Here is a 15047-nt window from a genome sequence, read left to right on the forward strand (position 1 = left end):
TGATTCCCAATTCCATCAAATCGGCCTGAGTATTCCTTGTGTTCCTGACAAATGATGCCATTAAGTTCACTTTGGGTTACCTAAACGAAACTGAACACATTTAGTTTGTCACAGTAACTGAAATGACAGTAAAATATTTTGGTTTTGCACAGCACACAAACAAAGAGGGAAAGGGAACTGGGACGTGTTTGGGAGTTTACAAACACTCCTCCCTGACAGGCAAAACAACAAAAAAATCATGCAAAGAAAACCACTGTCTGAAGGAAAAGCTGAAGCTCAAGGACTCATTTAGCTTCCTATTGTTTTCTCAGCAATGATTCAAAATCCTTAAAATTGTCCTGAGTGCCAGGAAAAGAGGAAAGAGGACATTGCACTGAGCTAAATCTTACAGTACTAGAGTAAAGTTTAAAATCTGCTCCATAAATCAGAATTAACTGCATTGGGATAAGTCCAAGCCTGGATTTGCACAGACACCTGATGCAAAGTTGCAGTTGTGCTTTTTATTCACACAATAACAGAAAAGGGGAAATGTTTTCAGTTAATGGCTTTGATTAGGCTCACAGCATGATAAATACACCAGGACTGCCAGACTGCAGGGCAAACACAACCCTCTCCCCTCCTCTGAAAAAATTCAATAGGAAAACACTCACATACTCCCACTTTTTGGCTGCTTTAACAACAGGGAAAATAACCAATAAACAGTTATTTCACAGCAGAAGAAAGAGAAAGGCAGAATAGCTGGTTTTAAAAATGCAACTGGGTCAGTTGCTGCCTCCAGTAGAAGGAATGGGCTGCCTGTGCCCTACAGAAACATCCCCCTGTGGACCTCCCTCCTGCTGCTGAGGACAAATAAGCCCTTTTAGAGCAGGATTTTTTAAAGTGCAAAGTGATTTGGGGTTTCAAGTCCCACAGGTTTCTGCAATGGCTCAGGAGCACAATCTTTAGGCTCTTTGGAAAATCCTACCCCTAAACTGTTCTCAGCTTTGTCATCTCCAGCCCCTGGTGACCCTCGGCTCATGAAGAACAAGAATCCAGACATACATCTCTGCAGAGAGAGCCCATCTCCTCAGCACGGCTTTCCAAAGCTCTGCAAGCATCAGTGAGGCCTCCAGACACTGGGAGAGGCAGCTCCCTCAATGGCAGAGCGCAGACTGAGCCTGGTTAGCTGGGAAGCCGGGGTTAGAGCAGCACACGGGGTTAGAGCAGCCACGCTGGCCCCAGTCCCGCGCACACCGACCTTGTGCAGAGCCCGGGCCGCTCCCGGGCCGCGGGGCCAGCGCCCCTCCTCATCCTCATCCTCATCCTCATCCTCATCCTCATCCTCATCCTCATCCTCATCCTCATCCTCATCCTCATCCTCATCCTCACCCTCACCCTCACCCTCATCCTCATCCTCATCCTCACCCTCACCCTCATCCTCATCCTCATCCTCACCTACCTACGGCAGCGGGCAGAGCACGGCAAGGAAAGAGCTCGCAATTACCCCTGCTAAGCCTGTTCCGGCTGCGGGATCGGCTGCGCTGTCTCTGCAGTCGGGACCTCCGGAGCAGTCGGTAGTAGTAGGACGGTCTCCCAGAACTTTTCCTGCTGTTCATGGACATTTTTGGATCTATTTTATACACACACACATGCAGGCACGGGTTCGCTCTCCCCTCTGGTACAGGAGCAAAACAGTCCCAGCGTTTTAATGAACTGGAGGGTGGTTCTTTGGAGGGGAAAGGGAGAGGGGGGAAGAGGAACTCTTCACTTGACACATTTAAAAAGAAAAACAACAAGAAGAAAACATAAAAGGGAGAGAGAGGGGGGGAAAAAAGCAGGCGGCACCGGAGTGCATGTCTCAGCCGAGGGAGGACTCCAAGCGAGCAAGATAAACTGTGCTAACAACTCCTGCCCCCAAAAAGATAAGGCTGCTGGAGTAGGAATAGGAAGCCAGAGCTGGCCTGGGCTCCTGAAACGTGAAGCATAGGCTGGAGGAAATCCTGGACTGGATCCTGTCCGCCAGACATCTGGTCAGAGTGTCCTGGAAGGATTCCCGGCTCCCGGCGCGGCTCCGGCCGCTCTGCCTGCCCCGAGCCCGCTCATCTGTGGGGAGGGATCGGAGAGGCTGCGCTGGGGAAGGGGATAATGATTTCCTGGCCATGGGACACATGGTAATAATCATCATGGAGCAAAACCCCCGGAAAATAAAGTGAAATTTGAGAGGGGAAAACTTTAATTAGAAGTTGAATGAACAGAGCTCCAGACTCCCCTGGAGGCCCATTTCCTTTCAACATTCAAACTGAGTTATAGCACATCCCACAAATTAGAGAAAGGGCCTATTTACCATTTGGGTCCTGATGGCATAGAAGATTCTGCCTCCGGCTCATATTGCTCCATAAAATTACATTTCAATGGGCAAAATTAACACTTTAAGCCATGGAAGAAAATAAAACTACATATATATATATTAAACAGATAAAACATTTCACTCCACCTTTACTGCTTCAAAAGGTCAAAAGTGAATTGTCCAGAGTCCTGCACCTAAGCTCCTTCGCTTGATGGCACAAAAATGACTCTGAAGGAAGTGACAGAAAACATTTCAGAGCCCCAGAATGGTGGCCAAGAACTGAATGTGTGGCTGCTGCTTCTCCCAGGCTGGCAGGTAACAGAGAAACCTCATCCGAGTGGGATGAGCTGCAAAACAACATCTCCACAATAACTCTGTGTTGTGTCCTCAGTTGTCATTTTTCCCAGACTTCTGTGCAAATTTATCTTTGTGGTGTCTCATGACCAGCCACGGGCTTGGCTGTGGATGAGCCCCGTTCCCCCGGAGCAGGAGCTTCAGCAGGAGCTGGAAAACTTCCCTGGATTATCCTGTCTTGTACCTCCAGTAACAAGAGGCAGAAACTGCTCCAATTCAGCAACTGCACCAGGACAGGAGTCCCTTTCCCAGCACCAGCCATCCTCCCCGATTTTAGGGTTTCGCACATTTCCACAGCCATGGAAAACATCAGCGCTGTGTGGCAGCCGAGAAAGGCCCGTCCAGGAGGAAACCCAAGGCTCGCTCTTGCCTGAAGTCCATGCCTGGTTTTGAGGCCACACGTGAGGAATTCGGCGCCAGCTTTCAGGCAGTGCAGGAATGAGCACTCGGGAGGGCAGCGACAAGTTCAGGTCAAGGAGGCAGATCCCAGCTGGACAGCGGGGGCTCCTGGCCCCGGCAGGGGGACATCGCTCTGTGCACACCCTGCACATCCCGCACCAAGGCAAAGCCTCCACGTGCTGCCCATCTGCCTCCTCTTCCTAGCCAGAATCATCTTCTGCATATTGGGTACATAAAAAAATAAAAATACAGGGACAACTCCAACTGTTTTCCAGATGAGCAGAGACTCGTCCTGTGCCGCTGATTCAACTCCCAAAAGGAGCTGAGCACATCCAGAACACAGTGATGGGAAAGGCTGAAAATACTGAGGTTTGGTTAAAGATACGCTGTAGATGAGAACCCAAATATTCAGGTGTCTCTCTGCAATTCTGTGTCATAATAACTGGGATGAAAGCTCTGAAGAGAATCTTTCACAATTATGCTTTTATCACTAGAAATATCTTTAAAACGGCCTATCCAATTTGCTTTTGTCATTCCCAATAGAAAAAAAAAAAAAGGCACTGATGGAAATGAAAGTTTAAAGAAAACCATTTTAAAAGCTCACCCAAATTTAGAAGATCTGAAAGGGGAAGGTTTGATTTTGTTTAAGTGGAGCCAGGTGACTCATGCTCAGAGCTCTGGGGATGCGGCAGAGGCGGCTGCTGGGGATCTCCCCAAGCTCTGAGGGAATGTGAGGTGGGAACACTCAGAGATTTTTATTTTTAATCAGCCAGGTACCTTCAGAAACACTCATACAGGTGACCACGAAGCAGGAGAGGCTAATGAGGCACTATGAACTGTATGACAAGAGAAAGCAGCCCTATATAAAAGTATAAATAAATGGTTGGGAGTTGTGTTCCAGTTTCCCCAGCTTGGCTCTGTCTCTCTCACTTAACAATGTTTCTGAAGGATTTAACTTCAGATGCTACAGGATGAAGAAGTATTAAACATAATTATCTTTTTTTCCTACAGTATCTTTTGTCCACCAGAGCACAGACACTTCTGCATATTTGCTTCTGCAAGTACTTGCTCAGTCGAATGTACTTAAAACACACAAACTTCCTCTTTTTCATTCAGGTAAAATAAAAAATCCAAGGAATGTGCCCAATATCAAGTGGGGAAGTCGGTTATTTGCTTCTAATAAATAATGTCCTGACTTTCTTTAAGGGAGAGCCATAATGTATTTTTAAAATGTGAATAAAAGAATTTCTCAGATATCCCTATCTGAAAAGGAAGTAAGGGAATGACACCTCCAATTCCCAACAAGCAGAGTTTTAGATAACGTTTAAATTTCTGCAGCTCCTCGGTGGTGGGAATTCACAGCAGGCTGGCTCTGAGGAGGCCAAAGCAGGAGGCCAAAGCTGTGTGTGTGTTACAGGGGGGCACAGGGGAAGGGTCTCTCAGAGCCGGCGTGTCTGAGAGCCTGGAGACGTTTCCTGCACCCACCGTGAACTCGGGACGGGGCAGAAACACCGAGGCTGACTCAGAGCACGGCACATTTCACATTTCCTGCCCACTTCCCAGCAGAACAATGGAGCTAAAGAACATCAGCTTCTCACAGCAGCTGGGGGAGACCACAACAAAATCACTTCACTTGCTCTGCTGACACACAACACTCCGCTCAGGTACACTGGTTTATGACCTGACTGCTAATGATGCTAATAAAATTTACAAAGCCAAAATCCATCTAAAGACTTGTGCTAAATTTCAACAGACCTAACGAAGCAATTAAAACACATGGAGTCCAATGCAATGGAAGAAGAAACTTCTACCAGAATCAAACATGCAGTGCCTCAGAGCAGCCTGCTCCTTTCAACAGCAGGAAAAACCCAGGAGTGTGAAGTCTCCACTGTACAGCAAAAATTCCAAACTGAAAACAAAAACTTTGTACAAATCCCTAAATCAAACAAAGGCCTCAGACGTAACTGGGAGCTGCACAACACTTCCCAGCACCGTGTCTTCCACGCTGAGCTGCTGGCAGGAAATATTTGTTTAAGCAGGACTATTCTTCCCAAATATCCCTCATTACTAAAATAAAATGTTAGCAGTGATTCATTGAGTGATTAACAGAGTAGCTTCAGCTCTGGCTTTCCCAGGATCCCCCATTTCCTTCTCCAAGACAAAACTGTGGCAGTTCTCTGCTGTGATTCTTGAGGGGCTCAAAAGCGACCTCAAAATCTCACCTGGTCCAACCTTCAGTGGGAGGAGAGCCCACATGATGATCTTTACCTTCACATCTGCACAGTTAAATAAAACCCACATCACCTCTAGGTTAGGAATCCAATTATTAGATGTAATAACAAATACTGTAATAAACTACAAAATCCGCATTGACCTTAATCAAAATATTCATATAACAAAAGAAATTAACTCCTAAAAAGATTTTTACTTTTTCAGCAGTAAACTTGTTATTGTGTTGCTGTAGGGAAGGAGTTGATAAAAGTCTGGCATCAGTGCCTTTCTGCACCAGATTTATGGGTTTTATCAGCAGAAGGCTCAGCTGTTTATCCTCAGTTCTGTTACAGTGGCTTTGCAGTGTGGTGTGCTACCGGTCAGGGAAGGAACCACAAACCCTTCAGCAGCTCCTGCAGGGCACCACTCTCCTTGCCTGCCTGGAAGCTGAGTCTGCTCTCAGCTAGGGTGGGGAGAAGAGGTTTTGCAGGAACTCCAGAGCACACAGAGAACTTCTCCCCGTGTCAGGAGTGCTGAGGGCTCAGGGCAGCAGCCGCTTCCCCTCCCCTCCCTTCCCTTCCTGATGCCATCTGGACACCTGAGGCTCCCCCTCAGCAAGAATCAGCTCTTGGGGTGTTTAATCTCATGACAACATCCACTGACAGCAGCATCTCTGCTGGCAAGTGAAATGAAAGATTAACTTGATTACACATGCTATGTAAAACTTATTTCCTGATTAATTAATAGATTAGGCACTTCCAATTCATGTTTAAATGCCTGATAATGATCTCACGCTCATATAACAAATCACTGATTTATATACACACAATCTAAACTTCATTTTTCATGTGACAGATTATTTTCTTCCTTTCCTTGCCACATAATTTGCAAACTCCACTGCAAATATAGTTGCTCGTTTCACTTGCTTTTTGGCATCAGATGACTCATCCAAGGAATATTTTGGCAAGAATGATCTTTAGCCATCTTCCCTATCAGGCTGACATGACGGAGTAGCACAGAAAACACCCTCTGTTTTAAAAGAGTTCCCTGTTAACAAGTTGAAAAATGAAAACGTAACTATTGTTTTTAAAGAGGGCTTTACAAAAGCGACTGGAAATCCTGCAATCAGTTTTTAAATACCATTGTGAGGGTGGTTTATTTAAATTTACGTTTTTCCTTTTGGCACAACAACACAGGGCTGCCCTGAGAGATGTTATTGTCCAAGAGCAGCTGATTGCAAAATGTGGAGAGCCTCCTTCAAACAACAGAAATATGAAAAACACTCCAAGAGCAAAGCAAGGGCTGGGATGTTTTGAAATGTGGAAGTTCAGGGCACCAACACCTCCAGTGCCTGAGCTCTCGTGAGCCAAGATCCAACGCTGGGAATTCTCACCCTGCTGGGTCCTCACCAGCCCTGAGCAGGGAACTGGCTGATGATCTGATAAAGGACACTCCAAATAAAAACAGCAGAAAATATCTAGCAAGGCACACAGTGACCAGTAGTGCTCGTCTATTGCAGCATCAGCTCAAATTGGTTTTTTCTGCTTCTCTTCCTACTTTTTTGTACAGATCTTCCACTCACAAGTGTATGGAGTCTGTATGTTCCCATTCCACTAATACCCCTGTTACATTTTTAGAGAGAAAAAGATACTAAAACTCCTCTTCCTACTGAATTTAGATCCCTCATTCTTCCAATATACTCATTTTTCCTGGATTACCAAGTCTAACATCACATCCACATGGCAGCACCTTGGACGAGCTGGCTTGGAGGGTTTGTACAATTCATTGGTCAAAATACCACATTGATGCAAAGAAGGCAAAGTTTGTTTGGTATTGTATCTAAGACAGCTGGGTGGCCTCAAAGCGATTTTGGGAGGAGACACAAAGAGCAGCTTCTTATTGACACAGCTCATGCTTGGAGATGAATGGCAGTGCAGGAATCATCCTCCCATGTCCTTCTCCTCCCCCCTAAACCAGACATTGGTGCTGACCCCTTTGCTGGCCCTCCCAATGGGGACATGTGAGGTGAACTCTGTGAGAAGGGAACAGCACCTGGCAGAGCAGAGCCCTCCCAGCACTGGGATGGGGCACCACAAGCACTGTGCAGACATCCCTGGGGTTTTCATTGGGGAAGAAAATGCAAACACCTGCTGGAACTCCGAATGCAGGATTTCCAAACAAATGCTGGAAAGAATGAGGAGTTCAGTGGGACTTTGATACGGAACACCAGTGAGTGTGCAGCCCCTAAGCAATGCACAGATATCCATACATAGATCTAGAGCTATTTCTAGAGCTATTTATCTCAGGGCAGCAACAGCCCCTCTGCACTGCACAGCTCCCACCAGGATGCAGCCTCACAGCTCAAACTACACAGTCAGTCTTTGCTAATCTTGGCCTAACTCAAAACTCTACTTATCTTTTCCTTTCTAAATCATCCCCAGGACAAGACTAGAATCTCTTTTGAAATGTAAAGGTTCTATAATAAAATTTAGAAAGCACATATGGTACAAATATCAAGCGTGAACATCTCTTCCCATCTTGTACGTTTCAAAGCCTGTGCAAACAGCACTTTTCCCTGGTTTTGATCATGCAGCCAAAATGAGTCATCTGTGAACAATTATGGCTCTGGCAGGGGCCTGACTGTTGGAGAATGAAAGGAAACACTTTATTATTGAAATGATCAGTATGCCAAGCTGCGAGGCGACTGCAGAGAATGTTAAGAGTCCTTTATGCTCCTTCAGCCAGCAAAATGGAAAGCAGAGGATGCAGCACTCCCCTCTCGGACACCTGAGAACACCCGAGTTGAGAATGGGCAATGCAAAGCACAAGCAAGTGGGAGCTGTGGAGATGAGCAAGGGAATATATGGCAGGAAAAGAAACACAACCTTAAAGCAGGAGGCCTGGCTTTAAAAAGTGTTGGTTTTTCCTGGCTTAGTTTTCCCAGGGGAGTTGTGAACGTATTAAAGGAACACACAGTCAGAGGCCTCTGTGCTGAAATCCAAAACTATTAAAGGACATTTGTTGGGAGTTCGGGACTGGCTGAGTTTTACAGGCTCTTCTGAAAGGGGATGAATGGAATTCCCCTCGAGGAGAAAAAATAGCAACCAAACAATTTAGTAGGAACACGGATCTCCCTATGTGCAGCCCAATTCAGCAGTGATGCTGCTGTGTCTGGGTTTGCTGCCAGCAGGGCCCAGGCAGGATCCCCCTGGGATTCCAAGGGGAATTGGGGAATCTAAGCTGCTCACTGAGGGCTCAATAGGGCAGGGAGCTGGGCAGGATAATGGTCTGATGGACTTGGCAAATGAGACAAGCAGGAGATGATTTTAAAATTGGACTGTGAACAAGCAGTGGATGAGAGAGTAATTCCTGTCCTCTTTTCCAGGAGCAGCTTGCAGAGGGAGAGGGACAATGTGGTGATCACCACCCAGAGCCTACAGACTATTTAAAGACCATGAGGGTTGACAGGATGACAAGGGAGACTCATGTACACAGAACTGCTAATGGAAGGTGTAGGGGGGAGATCAGGGAACAATCTGGGAAAAGCACATTTTGCACTCTGAAATTCAGGTCCAACTCCCAACAGAAGAGAAGCTGGAGGAATTTGAGATCAATATTCTGACAGCAGGATCTCTCAGGTCTGAACATTAGCTGACAAATTCTTCTTGCTATTTCTGAAACCCTGATGTCTGACAACCTTTGGAACAGATTATCCCTCCATGACCACAGTTTGGGCAAAACAAAGCGCCCTGGCAGGCCTGGAGCCCAGACTGAGCTCACCAGCACAGGGGATTCATGCAGGTCAGGGCTAAAATGTAACTTCCTGTGATCCTGAGCAGGGCAGGGAATGTTCACAGGTGTGGTGTTTGTTTTTGCAGGAAATCAGCCTTGGAAAAGGTCAGATTCTGTCTTCTTCAGTCCCACAGGGACCAGGAACCCCACAATTACTGTGTCAGGGCAAACACAAGAGACTGCACATTCCTGTCACTAAGGGGGGTTTGGAGGGTCCTGTTCAGCTCTTTATACAAAGGCACTTTTGCTTCTAACAGAACTCATCAAGGCAGGGCTGCAAACTTCCTCCAGATCTCCCCCAAACAAGCCTGGCAAGCAGGGACACACTCTAAGCACAACCCTAACCCTGGGCAGAGCAGTGAAAGCAGCCTTGGGTGATGTCTGTTTCCAAGTGAGGAGGTAAAACACTTAGCAACAATGCTGAAAACAGACACCAGGAATTGGAATTTCCCAAAATGCTCATTCTTAGCAATTCCAGGAAATAGCCCATGGTTATCTCCACACAGTAAGTGGCAATCCTACATGGAAGGCATCTTGTTTCTGTCAGGAGCAGCCTGGAATGTCATCTTGGTAGCAACTGGAGTGTTCTTTTTGTTTGGGTCATTTCACTCATAAACTTCCTTCCATAACACACTGAGCTGGGTATAAACGCACATAATACAGGGTATTGTGGAGCTTCTCCCAGCTGTGGCCAGGCTGTGCTTTGCACACACGCACTGTACACCTCCCTGCAATTTGGTTTGACTTTTCTGAGCATTCCTAGGTCACAAACAGCAACTCAGTGTCCATCACTGCGTTACTATTGCAACAGAAACGAGATAGTTTCAATTTAAACCATAGAAAACCGATACAATGTCAGCGGTCTCAGAAAAACATTTGTTAAACACACGGAACATGGAGGAACCCGGGAGAAGGGAGGGAGCTTTTCCAGCTGAAAACGCCAGGAACGCCAGTGCTGTGTCAGCACGTTAAAGCCTAAGGAAAACTGCTCTGCTCTGGACACGGCCCTGCTGCAAATCCAGCTGCTCGCAGGGAATTCCCTCTCAAGGCAGCACCGGGGAAGTGCCCAAGGTGCGAACTTTGCTGTGGCCAGCGCTGGCTCTGGGGTTCCCTCATTCCAGCACCGGCCTGGGCTGTTCCACGGCAGGGCTGTCCCCCAGCGCTGTCCCTGCTGTCCCGGGCAGGGCTGTCCCCCAGCGCTGTCCCTGCTGTCCCGGGCAGGGCTGTGTCCCCCAGCGCTGTCCCTGCTATCCCGGGCAGGGCTGTGTCCCCCAGCGCTGTCCCTGCTGTCCCGGGGCAGGGCTGTGTCCCCCAGCGCTGTCCCTGCTGTCCCGGGCAGGGCTGTGTCCCCCAGCGCTGTCCCTGCTGTCCCGGGCAGGGCTGTCCCCCAGCGCTGTCCCTGTCCCGGGGCAGGCGGGGATGCTCCCGCTCCGCTCCGCACGGCTCTGCTGCCGCCCGCAGGCCGGAGGGCGCCGGCTCCGCCTGGGATCGCTGCCACATCCCCGGGACGGGATCACCGCTCCCTCCCAAGAGCCGGCTTCCTTTCAGAAACCCCTTTCTACGGGGATTAGAAAATATGTTCCTTGCTTTTTCCCCTGCCCAAATGCTAAAAAACATTAAAAAATTAACATCCCTTTTAGTGAAGTTTGTTACTCGAAGCTTCATTACTTCCAGCCTAAAAAACCCCAAACAACCACAAATCCTTGTTTTGAAATAATAATCAAATAAGGAATAGTCCAGGTGAGACGATGACAAGTCAGCTGAGGAGTGAAGTCAGTGGCAATGCAGCAGAGTTAAACGTGTGTAGGTTTTATTTCTGGTGACACACTGAGGAACAGTTCCTAACTCGTGGTGCTGTATCCCAGGTAAGTTCACCCAGATTTCACATACAAAGAGGTCAAGTGGGTTTTTTGGAGTTGCACTGCATTTTCTATTTTGTTCATAAAAAAGGAGTCAAGTATATAAGATGCTGACCAGTCTGAGGGCAAATCAGCTAAACTCTTATACCCGTGCTGAATTCCAAGAATATGACTGAAGGAAATCTGAAGAGCCCAGGTTTCATTGCTTCCATCTGTAACAGCACTCAGGCCTGGGTATGCTCCCAAGCTTTCACCCAAATCACTTCCTGGCCATCACAAAGGTTTTACAGCCCTGCCTGGGAACCTGCCCAGCTTTCCCAACCTGCTTTTTTCCATGTCATACTAAAAAGCATATGTGGATTTAATAATTACTAATCCAATGACTGCATTACTTACTGCGTACAACTGAGCTAAACGTGCCAGCATCAAATGATCCCAGAGCCCTGGACAAAACTGCACATCTGGAATGGGGCCCTGCTTCCAGAAACACGGGGGATGCAGCCAACAACCACCATGGAACACAGCCTGTGCCCAGGGCAGAGCTCTGACGTGGAATGTGACTCCCAGGTGGGAGCTGTGGATCACAGGGCTGAGGAATGGTGTCCAGCCAGTGTGAGGCACAGCAGCACCTGGAGCAGACTTTAGGGGATCTCTTCCCTATGTAAAGGGATCAGAGAAGCACTGAAGAACAGGAGTTATTGCTGCAGTGCACCCCCTGACCTTGGTTTGGACACAAGAATCAAGGACCTGCCTGGTGATTTGTGACCATCAGATGAAGCAGCTCCCCTCTCTCTCAAGCCCACTGTGATGTGAGGACCATTCCCAGTGAATTTCCCCTCTCCCATGGAAGAGGCCCCAAGCTGAAGCTCACAGAGGGTTTTGGTACAGCTGCCTCAGCCCAAGCAGTGCTGTCACTCGCTGTCCCCTGGGAGGGGCTCTGACCCACGGGCCCAGCTCTGCTCTCCAAATGCCCAGAGCACCTCCAGGCCGTGGGAGGATGACGAAGAACATCCCACCAGGAGCACAGGAGAGGAGGTGGAGGCAGCTCCTGGCTATCTGCCAAGCCTCACCACTCTGCTTTTTCATTTTTAGTTTCTGCTCTTTGCTGCAAAGTTTCTACTTATGCTCCGGTTTCCACGGCAACTGCATTTCTTGCCTTTCTTCTCTAGCATTAATTTTTTTATTTGATTTCCCTTCTTCCCAAGACATGACTCTCTTTTCCTTTTGTAAAAAGGAATTAAGTGTTGTCTTCTCTTTGGTTGTTGATATTTTTAAAGGAGGTAGGAGACACTTTCACTCAGGCAGAATCTGCCTAGAACAGCAGCAGAGATTTAATCTCCCAAGGAAGAATGTCAGGGGATTCCCTTGCAGAAAAGCCATCTACTGTAATTACCTTAACAAGGTTATGACATGTAAGAAGAGTTCCAGGTACTGTGGAGCCCAGCATTTTTAAAAATTGCATGCTCATTTGAGACCAGACCTGGCCATTTTTTCTCTACAACTAAACATTTCAATTTCTTTTTAAAGCATTACTTGTGACTCTTGAGCAGTGTCAGGAGAGTAGTTTAATATCAGAAGTGCACTAGAAATGTGGTCTTCAGTTCCAGACTGTAGGAGAATTCAAACTTTTCACTGACAGTGTGGCTGGGAGGGAGGTGTTGGGGTGAAGCTGAAGGACCCCTCTTCCCCCTGCCATGGGCAATCACCCACAGCAGTGCCCTGTACACCCTCACACAAAGCACCCAGAGACAAAACCCTAACAACCCACGGAGCTTAAGCTAATTAATTTGTCTTGCCCTTGTCATGTTGGGACTGAATAATCTGACATCCTGAATTCATTTGAGAAGGAAAAAATTCATCAGAATAGCAAATCTGGATTAGATCTGTTTGGTTTTTCCAAGCTTTAGCTTCATCATAAACACAATTTACATGCTGCAAAGCCCTGAAATAATACAGGTTTTCATGTCAGTTCACTATGAAAGAGTCTCTCCACATCTAAATTCTCCAGCACATTCAGGCCATAAACTGACCCTCCTGTACAGTTGTAGATTACCAGGTTTCCAGTCTTTGTCTCTGCCTGGTGGGATTTCACAGTAAATTCTTTCAGGACTGAATAAATAAAAGAAGCAAAACCACAGCATTTGGCTCATAAGGCAACACAAACAAATCTGTCCATGGGTGCTATCCTGTTTGCAGCACATGTGCACAGATTTACATGTAGGATTGAGGCTTAGTGCTCTGTTTGTTTAGATTTTCATTATTCTGTACCCCAAGCATAAGGTAAATTGTATAAAGACTGAACTTGGAACAACTTTAAGAGTAAGCTGATCTTCTTAAATCATTTTATTAACCCAGTTTTGCAGTTTTTAAAGATACTCAGAAGAAATAAGGGAAATGGATCAGGAGTGAGGAGGCCAGTCTACTATACTGGGTTCATGTCTCTCTCCTGCTCGTGAATTCCCTCCTCCAAGGAATATCTAGGTCAGGAATTCACAGGATCTTATAGAAATCTGGCAATGTTCAGTGTGTTTGCCAGCCAAGCTATTTGAATTGTCAGATATTAAATATATGTACTAGGATCTGTACTGTAAAAATCTCATTACAACTTACACTGTACATCAACTCCCCATGGATTGGCTTCACTGCAGGCCAGGTCCCCCACTTTGAGTCAGGGTCAGGAGGAAAGTTTTACACATGCGAGCACAGCCTCCCTGCTTTCCTCCCTCAGAGATGCCAGGATTAGGGATTCAAAGAGCTGCTTTAGGCGTAGTCCCCTAAATCGCAGCCATAATGCAGCTTTTATGTGGCCACGGACAGGCTTCATGTCTGCAGTGTTTCAACTCCCAGAGTGGGGATTGATTCAGGCAGCTTACTCAGCTCTCTCAGCTGCTGTGCTGAGGCGAGAACATCCAGCAGCCCCTTGCTCATCCTCGCTTGATTTAATGATTTGCTGGCCAGACTACAGAGAGCGGCTCAGGAACTCCTACCCAGCGTGCCATGATTTGTGGGTTGCTGTTGCTCATCTGTAATTGCAAGGAGAAATGCTCATCAATCACTCCAGCTCTCCAGCAGAACATTGGGAGATACAGCAATGGAGAGCTTTCAACCTGGCCTATATTTCAGAAAACATTCTAATCCTGCAAATAAAGATCTGGACTCTGTCCCGGTGCCAGGACGAGAGCAGCTCCTTCCTGATCCCAAGGGGCACAGCCATCCCTCAGCGAAATGAACCAATATTCCTCCCCTGAGAGCAGGGACAAGGCTGGGAATAAAATCTGCTGATCTTCATTGCTGCACTCAGTAACACCAAATTCCCAAGTCACAGCATCAAAACATTTTTCTTCAGCTCTCTTGAAGCCCCTTATGGCACTGGAAGGGGCTCTAAGATCTCCCTGGAACCTTTTGTCCAGGCCCTGTCAGCCTGTCTCCAGAGCAGAGGTTCATCCTTCAGCACTGTCCAGAATTCAAGTCTGACACAAGTTCCCCTCTCACATCCCCTGTGCCTGAGCTCTCTGAGCACCATTGCAAATATTTCCTCTCCTCTGTGAAGCAGAAAATCATCATCACTCAGTCCCCAGTGGGACAAGAGAATCCCTGTAGGTAAACCCAAGACTGAGTGGGGATTCCTGGGAAGCTGCACTCCAGATCTCTACAATCCTTATCACCCTCATTATTGCTCAGTCAGATTTGAAAACTCTTTTCCCAGCTGCCCTGTGAGCAGCACACCTTCCCACCAACGTCCAGATCCAAACCGCTCGCATTCATTTCCTGCAGTCTAATAGAACACAATCTTAACACGATTTATTGTGACAATTAAAATTCAGAAAACAAGCTTCTCCTTGCTCCATAAAGCACAGCAAATTTATTTGCTGCAGTCAGTAAAAGTCTGCTGCCTAAAGCTGTGCAGTAACTCAGCAGGGCCTGGCCAGGGACTGCAGGACCCCCAAAGCTGGGCTGGGATAATCAATTAGAGCTGGGTCTGCACTGGGGCTGCTGCAGGGACCCCGCAGCTCCCCGGCCCTTCCACACCTGGAGAAGCAGAAAAAAGGTTCAGGAAAGAAAAGTTGGTTGGTCTGTGCTCAGCTGCCATGCCTACCAGTCCTACC

The 15047-nt window shown here is 47.3% G+C and overlaps 1 protein-coding gene across 3 annotated transcripts in view; it reads right to left on the bottom strand.

The window, feature by feature from the left end:
• Nucleotides 1-15047, bottom strand: part of DAB2IP (DAB2 interacting protein) — a 154732-nt gene that overhangs the window by 123077 nt on the left and 16608 nt on the right. The window contains exon 1 of one of the 3 annotated variants that reach the window (XM_058818139.1): nt 1484-1767. The exons of 1 other annotated variant lie outside the window; for it this stretch is intronic. In XM_058818139.1, the coding sequence (XP_058674122.1) occupies nt 1484-1601 (118 nt within the window). In that variant the 5' untranslated portion in view covers nt 1602-1767. Of the gene's footprint in view, nt 1-1438; nt 1768-15047 lie in introns of those variants that run through there. One more of the 3 variants, XM_058818138.1, reaches the window with a different exon arrangement.

This window comes from Ammospiza caudacuta, chromosome 21 (assembly GCF_027887145.1).
Source record: "Ammospiza caudacuta isolate bAmmCau1 chromosome 21, bAmmCau1.pri, whole genome shotgun sequence".
Taxonomy (NCBI): Eukaryota; Metazoa; Chordata; class Aves; order Passeriformes; family Passerellidae; genus Ammospiza; species Ammospiza caudacuta.